The sequence below is a fragment of the Tinamus guttatus genome, unplaced genomic scaffold, assembly GCF_059628265.1.
Source record: "Tinamus guttatus ecotype Peru unplaced genomic scaffold, ASM5962826v1 Tinamus_guttatus_pri_ptg000028l, whole genome shotgun sequence".
Taxonomy (NCBI): domain Eukaryota; kingdom Metazoa; phylum Chordata; class Aves; order Tinamiformes; family Tinamidae; genus Tinamus; species Tinamus guttatus.
The window spans coordinates 3018454-3026381 of record NW_028288562.1 but is presented as its reverse complement, the minus strand read 5'-3'; the positions used below and the strand labels follow the sequence as shown (position 1 = coordinate 3026381).

The following is a 7928-nucleotide window of genomic DNA, read 5'->3' as shown; positions in this document are numbered from 1 at the left end:
ACAGGCGCTCAAGGACCAACTAGGCAGCGTCTGCGTTTCTTTGGAGCCGAGTGTCGCTGGAGCGACTTCCTAGAAACGCCCGAGTTCAGCGCTAAGGTACAGCAGTATCAGGCAACCCGGGGGCCTGTACGTGGAGACTGTGTAGCCACACCTGCTAATGCAAATGAAGAGGTGTTTTGAAGCAGCTAGGTACAATGTACTAAAAGTTTATAGAGAAAGTGAGCTGGAAACTTTTTTAGGTTCAGTAGCCGCTATTTCTACTTTTTAACAGTGCTGTGTAGCAGAATGCTGTCTTGTATTTGAGAATGCCAGATGGCTCGTAATAAGGGCAGTATCTTTTTGTCAGAGAAAAACATTGTCTTAATGCCATCAGTTCATGCGGATCCAAATTCTCCTAAACTGGAAATTTAAATACTTGACTAAACTCCTTTTTAATTCCTTCTGATCTAGACTTGTAGTTTGAGAAGAGAATCCTCTAGAAACACATGAAATGCTGCTGCTTTGAGTGGCCCAGGAGTCGGTTTGCATATCTGCTTTTTATAAACTGTCTCACAGGAAATGCCCTGTAGTGAATAAGCTGTGCTATCACAAGAGGGACTGGCTGCAGAGTTTTAGCAGAGCAGCTAAAGCAACATCCCAAGTAGATGTGAAAGGCTGAGGTACAAAACAGAGCTAAAAGCTGCTGAAATAAAGAAGGGGCTGTGCTGGATGTCCTTGCTGGCATTATAGGGCAAGTGGAAGGAACTGATGAAAGATGCTCAAATGTTTGAAGTTTACAATATAAATTTATGGAGAAAATGTGATTCCCCAAATTTTGTAACTGTCTGGAATGTATTGTAAATATAATAATGAAAACAGACTATCAGAGTACATATTGATACTCCTGTGTGTTCTTAATAGAGAATATATATATATATATATATATACATTTTGAAGGCTTTAGCAAATCCTAAGGCCTTTTGATTCACAGCTGAGTCTGAGCTTGCAGGTGATCCTTTAGTTAATGGACGAAAATGGATGCATAGCACATGTGTCAAATATTGGGACAGAGATGGCCCTAGCAAAGCTGCTTGTAATAATCTGATGGGTTGTCTCTCCTGCCACTTCTGCTCTGTCTGAGGAGCTCTGGTAAATGAGCTGCTGCTGAGCAGCACAGCGCTGCTTAGATCCCTATCAGCACTTCAGCAAACCAGAATAATGTCATGTCCGAGCTGGGTGCCCACAGAGACAGCCCAGTGGGCCGAGAGGAAGACATGGGCTGGTACTTTTTTTTTTTTTTTTTTGCCTTTCTTTTTGACCGTCTTGACCGTTGTAGTAACTTTTTTCTTGAGTCCTTTTTTTTTTTTTTTTTTTTTCATCAGAAATGTAATCATCTTCTCAGGTTTTGCTGAAGGAATCTGCTGGAAAGTTCAGAACGGATTTTGTTATGAGGAAGATGCTAACTGAATAGGGTGGAGTGCTTCAACCTTTTCAGGCGACCTTTCTTCAAAAAGTTAAGCACTCATATGGCTAAAATATTGGAAAGAAAAGGGAAAAACAAAACTGTGGTTTTGAATAGCCTGACTGAAAGAACCCTCCTTTTTTCCAGCTACTTCCAATTAACTTATTTGATGTAGTCACGACCTCTGTGGGTCTGATCTAGAAGAAAACCTAGGTCAGACAGGGGTTCTTGATTTCTCCTTCAAAACAGCAAGTAGGAAAATCTCTACAACAGCAAGAATCTTGGCTTGCCACTCTGACATACCATAATGAGAAAAGGGAGGTGATTTGCATCTGCTGAAACAGGACATCAATATCTGTTCTATTTATGGAGCATCCTGAGTCATGAGCAAGTTCAGTGTTCACATCTGATGAACATTTGCCTGCAAATTCTCTTGCTGGTTAGGGAAAACAAGGTTAAATTTGAATTACTGACTTTTTTTTTAATAGTTTCAATTATTTTCTAAGTTTCCAAGCAATGTGAAAGTATATAATACTAAAATATAACAGATGCCTTTAAATAGGCAACAGAGGCAAGTGTAGATTATTGACATTTTTAATATCGTTGTAATGAATGCTCTAAAGTGATTAAAGTGGATTGGCAAAAATATGCTTTTTTAAGGTGTTTTGCTCCATAAATTGATTCCTCCCCCGGGTCCCCATTATCCTTCCTTTGTGCCGCCCTTTCAAAGGGAGCGGAGAAGGCGCAAGACGGGGGCCAGACCAGGCGCTCGGTTCGGGGGAATCCGGGCACTGCACGAATCCCCCAGGCGCTGTGGAAGGTGTCCTGGTTCCCCGCTGCCAAGGGCCGCTCGGGCGCTGCAGGCCTGTCACGAGCGCAGAACGCTGCCAGCGGTGCCGTGTTGGAGGTGACATCTGCCTTACGTGAGGTTTGTGTAAGACGCAGTGTTCAGCTCTGGTGCTGCAGTTCTCCTCGCAGGACCTATTAGAACGTGTTTCTCCCTTTGGGGCCCTGCTTGCCCGGCCCCTGAGGCGCAGACCCTCCATATTCAACGGGATGGGCCCCTTGTTTTACTGAGCTCTCCCCCGTGCCTTGTTCCAGGAACCGCCGTTTTCGGACACTTGCGCGACTTCCAGCTGAGCCCGCTTTTACTTTTGCTCTAGGCGCAATCTCCGCTCCGCCCCCTGCCGCGGCGTTTGGCCCCTCCGCCGCGCCGTAGCCGCGCGCCGCGCATGCGCAGCAGTGCCAACCCGCAGGACTAATGTGGCACTGTCTCGGCAAGGAGGCGCTTCCGGGGGAGCGGCGGCCGCGCCGTCACGTGACGGGGGCTTAAAGGGGAAGTGCCGGCGGCGGCGGCGCGGCCCGGTGCGCGCCGCGCTCCCCCGCCCTGTGTCCGTCTCGGCGGCCGTTTGTCCGTTGTCCCGCAGGGCCGCGGAGGTGGCGGCGGCGCTGGGAGCCCCCCCGAGCCATGGCCGACGTAAGTGCGGGCCGCGGCCCGGCGGGGCGGCCGCGGGGCGCGCGGGCGGCCGTTACCGGCCGCAGCGGGGGCGGGGGGCGGTTTCCCCGCGCCCTGCCCTGACGCCGCTGTCTCCCCGCAGGACCTGAAGCGGTTCCTCTACAAGAAGCTGCCGAGGTAACGTGGCGGGGGAGGGGGTCTCTCGGTTACCGTGTTCCTTGTTTGTTATAAAAACCCTCGGTTATCGCGTGCCTTGTTTGTGATATTCCTCGCTTATTGTGTTCGCTGTTTGTTATGTTCCTCGCTTGCTGTGTTCCCAGGTTGTTATATTCGTCGTTTAACGCTGTCGACAGACGGTGGTTATTGAGCAATTCGGGTTTCCCAAGTCCCTCCCAAGTAGCGTCTCGTGACGGGCAGAGCTTATTGAGGCGTTTTTCCCGTGTGGCTCTCTCTTTGCAGGGGAAATTTAAAAAAAAAAAAAGAAAAAAAAAAAGGGGGGGTCTTTGCCACTGGTTGTTCCTCATTTACATGGTGTTTTCTTACTTTTCTGCAGCGTTGAAGGTCTTCATGCTATCGTCGTGTCGGACAGGGACGGTGTGCCTGTTATCAAAGGTAAACTTGAGCTTCTTGCTGCCAGGAGCCTGTGGTTGAACAGCAGGGGTGTGGGGGAGGCTTCCTGAAGAAGATATCAGATATCTGGGAATAGCAAAATTTAAAGATTTGCATTAGATTTTAACCCAAGTTTAACAGGCTGATGTGTGCTGACTATTAAGCCATGTATGACATCTGAAGATTGTCCCGCAGCGCTGAGTTGGTGCAGAAGCGTTGGGAACAAATAATGAGTCCCATAAACCACACCTGCATTTGGGACAGCACTAAGCTGGATGAGGATTTGCAATGCAGTCATGGATCCCATGTAAAAACAAAAATATCCTTTTTTCTTTTTTTTTTTTTTTTCTTCCCCCCCAGTTGCCAATGATAATGCTCCGGAACATGCACTGAGACCTGGCTTTCTATCCACCTTTGCCCTTGCCACGGATCAGGGCAGTAAACTAGGACTTTCAAAAAACAAAAGCATCATCTGTTACTACAACATGTACCAGGTGAGATATCCTTGCCAGGGACCAGAGCAACTCCTGCTGTGAGGAAGGGGAGGCTGCTCAGGCTGTGCCAGACTTCCAGCAGGCTGACATTTGCAGTATTTGTTGAGCTTCTCTCCTGTTTCTTGAACGTGTGAAGATTGGCTTGTTAAAAGTGGTGATTTTTTTTTTTTTTTTTTCTGGAGGAGGCAGTAACCAGCAACTTGCTGCGTGTGCTGTCAAAATGGCTTTCAGGACTTCTTATGAGGCTAATGTTCTCTTTTATAAGCAAATACTTGTGTGTTTATGATCAGAACCACCTAAAGTAAGCACATCCAACCTGCCTCAGTTATTCTTGCAACAAATATGACTTCAAGAAAGGAAGGTTTTGAAATAGCAAACACAGTGGATTGCAAACTGGGTAATATATATGTGTCCTGAAACCTGTCATCCAATAAGTTTTTGCTCCCTTTGAAGTCCCAGCAGTCTTAAAAACCTTTCAATAGGACCACAGTAAACTGGCAGCCGCTTAAGCTGTGCTGTGGAGGTTTGCGTGCAGAGTAACATGTTGAGTCAATTATTTTACACATGGGAATATATTGTGTCGATTCTCTTGACACAACTAATATATTGCTGTGCTCATGATGTGAGCCATCCAACTGAGGGAAGAATAAATACTGCTGCACGCTGAGTAGTGTATAATATACCCTTATATTAAAGTCATAGACTTGTCTGCCCTCTCCACATCTGTAGGGAGTGCGGTGTCCATGGAGTGCTCTGCAGCTTTCGCAGTTGGGTTGATTCCAAGTAGTTAACTACAGAAAGTGAGTGGGAAGGAAATGCCAGACTTTCCAAGAACAGCTTCCTGTGAGCTTAAAAGCCACTTCTTACCCCTGCTTGCCTTTTGACTTGCGGAGGCCACTGGTTTTCAGAAGCATTTGCCTCTCCGACATCTGAGGCTGCTCCCTGACTGTTGCTGTTCTTCTTGCAGGTCGTGCAGTTCAACCGCTTGCCTTTGGTAGTGAGTTTCATTGCTAGCAGCAATGCCAATACCGGTAGGTCTTTGTGATGCATTTTAATGGTATGGCATGTTAAGCCCCAGATGTGTGAATTATTGAAGATAGAGTACCTGAATTTAATTGAAGATATCTCAATTCTGCTTTTGCCGTGAATTTTGTCAGAAAAAGTGTTGTGAGGGGCTGAAAGGAGGTAAAAATTCCTAAAGGCTCTTGGTGACTTTCTGAAGAGGCTACTCTTTAGTTTGAGAGTAGCCTCTATCACCTGTGTTGGACTTCATCCTTGCCTCTGTGAGAGAACTCACTGCCCTGGTAGTGATCTTACTGTATTAACCAGTTGATCTCCATTAGGTACACATAAAATAGACCTTTGCCTTTTTTTTTTTTTTTTTTCCCTTTAAGAGAAAAAAAAAAATGTTTAAACTGCTGTCTGCCAGGCTTCTGCGCCTTGTCCTTCCCGCTCTTGTCACATGGCCGCACTTTTGGGACATGTGCCCCCAGGTTGGTCGTGGCCACCAGCAGACAGGAAGGCAGCCCAGGGCAGGCGAGGGGGTTTCTCGCTGGGCCGTCTCACAGCACCTTCTGTATTGTCTCTTTCCCAGGGCTAATTGTCAGCTTGGAGAAGGAGCTCACGCCCCTCTTTGAAGAGTTGAGGCAGGTGGTTGAAGTTTCCTAACCTGATGGCACAGCCCAAGTCCAGCAGCTCCGCAGAGAAGGAGAAGGAAGAGTCAATAATCCTTGGTTGAGTAACACGCCTTGGAAGAAATGCCACATCCCCCTCGTGTACTAAGTAAGAATAAGTTGTACATAGTACTGAGTCTGAAATGATCTACTAGTGTGTTGTAGATGGATGTTACCTTAGGCCATGTTTCCTGTATTGTGCAGTCCTGGAGAGACCACCAGAGTAAAATAGCTCCCATGGAGCTTAGCTTGGCCAGCTGAGCACAAGGTCAGCACAATACTGCGGGCTCAAATGAGCAGCCTGCAGCTTCTCTGCTGCACAGGGAACTAGACGTATGGCAGGACGTATCCTCTGAGTAGCTACCACTTCCTGCTGGAAAACAGATTTAATTGGTTATAAAATGTTATCAAAGATGTGGTTGGAAAAGAGCATTGTGAAAGCAAGTTTGCTAGTGGTGACGTATCTGTACAATCAATAAATATCCTGTTTCGCAGATTGGTGATGCTTTGGAAAAGGAATTCGGTTAATCTGGGTGTCAGCTGCATCCTGCTTCCACACAAGAGCTGTTCTTGCAAAAGCTTTTGCTTCACAGGTTTTCCTAGTGCCCAATGAGACGGGCCCGCTCCTTCCCTGGATGGGTTTGTGTGTAATATGGGTGTGACACTCCTATGTTTCATACTCTTCGTGGGGGTTCGTTACTGGTGACACTCTGGGCTCCTTTACCCTTGGTTTTCCTAAGTAAATAAATCTAAATAAAATACAGTATTTTTAAACGAGAGCGTGGTGCATTAGTCTGTTGTGCTGGGATGTTCTGCAACATGGTGGAGTTTCCATGCAGAGAACAGGTGGAAGTTGTTTGTGTAAAACCTGGGAATTCACAGGTGGAAAATGAAGTGGCACAGCGCTCGGCGGGATCTTCCACCGGATCTGCAAGCTTCGTGTCAGGGTACTGCCTGGGCTGATGGCTTGTGCTGTGCGTGGAAAGGAAGGCTGTGCTCCTAGCCTTGTTTCTGAGGTGTTCTCCCAGAACAGCGATACGCCAGGAGAGTATTGGATCTCTCTTCCCCCCTTATGCTGCCTCTATCTCATGAAAAATAAAAGCTTTTTGATTAAATTTTAGTACAGAAATACAGCGTCCTTCTGCAAGTTTTATAATGATCTTTTATTCAGAAAAGTCTCTACAATTTTTTTTTACAAATATTGGGCTTTTCAAAGTAAAATAAAACACTATTCCTAGGTCCAACAGTGGATTCCTTTTTCCTTAATACGTTTTCTCCTTCCCTTAACCTTTCTCTTAGTACAGGCGGTTACCGAGAACTGCCTCACTACCTGAGCATAACATCAGCCAAGGCCACCTGCAGTTTGCTCTTTTACCCAGTTTGGTCTTGAAAATGTCTGGTGTGCCACGTTCTGCTTCTAAAATGTGCCATCTCTTCAGCACCAAAGTGTTGGCCTTTGGCTTGCAAAATTCCAGTGAGCACACAAACTATTCAGTCTTCCAAAAATACATAGGAATTTGCATCAGGTTATTTAGAAACTGTATTCCTGTAAATTCCTAAGTTATTTTTAGAAAAGATTGTGTTGTTCTTGTTGCTCATCTTGTTTTATATAAAGTAAGCGGCGCTTAATTCTAGAATATCAAGTTCTGGACAAAGCCTCATGTTTTATCCATTTTCTATGGGGAAGGAGGGAGATGCACAAAATCCAGCCTGTTTTTAACAGAATATTTTTAGGGATCCAATTGAATGCTGCTAGGAAGGCTGGCTGCTGCAAGCAGACGTTTGTGCAGAGCCCCCTCATCATCCATCCTTGGGCTCCTGTGGCACCTGCCCCATTCTCGTGTCCCTGCACGTGGGAATGCTCTCCTCGTGCTACTCAGTGCTGCCTGTGCGTGGCAATTATGACAAATGTCCACCTGAAGTCACAGTGTAAAGCTAAACCCTACAGAAATGTCTCAGTGTTATTTGTCCATCACTTTGAAAAGGGCCTTGAAATAGTAAGTTTAATCTTTGGATTGTAACAAAGGCATTATTTACACTCATAGCTATGGGAAAGCATCAGCTCTGACATTTTTCTTTTAACTTGTACCCTGAGCAGGTACTACAGAAGAAGCTTTCTAAGTTTCCCGAAAAGAATTCAAAATCAGCATGTGCTGCTGAAGGTTAGTTGCAATGGAGCCTGCAGCAAATCCTCCAAGGTGGTCTCCATATTTCCACAGACCCTGTGGAACAGTGAATACTCCTGTGTGTGAATT

At 46.1% G+C, this 7928-nt stretch overlaps 1 protein-coding gene across 2 annotated transcripts; it reads left to right on the top strand.

Moving 5' to 3' along the window:
* Positions 1 to 2848: 2848 nt before the first annotated feature.
* On the top strand, positions 2849 to 6452 carry LAMTOR3 (late endosomal/lysosomal adaptor, MAPK and MTOR activator 3). 2 transcript variants are annotated; one of them, XR_015913639.1, is made up of 7 exons: positions 2849 to 2918; positions 3040 to 3074; positions 3451 to 3509; positions 3867 to 4000; positions 4968 to 5031; positions 5595 to 5782; positions 6169 to 6452. XR_015913639.1 is itself a non-coding variant. In XM_088529425.1 (6 exons), the coding sequence occupies exons 1-6, from the start codon at positions 2910 to 2912 to the stop codon at positions 5666 to 5668; spliced, it is 375 nt and encodes a 124-aa protein (XP_088385551.1). In that variant the 5' UTR covers positions 2849 to 2909; the 3' UTR covers positions 5669 to 6452. The 2 variants fall into 2 exon arrangements, 1 of the variants encoding a protein (XP_088385551.1); XM_088529425.1 differs by having other exon boundaries at positions 5595 to 6452.
* The last annotated feature ends 1476 nt before the right edge of the window (positions 6453 to 7928 follow it).

Coding starts and splice junctions, on each gene's coding strand:
- LAMTOR3 (XM_088529425.1), top strand. Junction 3,075..3,450: donor CTCTACAAGAAGCTGCCGAG/GTAACGTGGCGG, acceptor ACTTTTCTGCAG/CGTTGAAGGTCTTCATGCTA. Junction 5,032..5,594: donor TAGCAGCAATGCCAATACCG/GTAGGTCTTTGT, acceptor TCTCTTTCCCAG/GGCTAATTGTCAGCTTGGAG.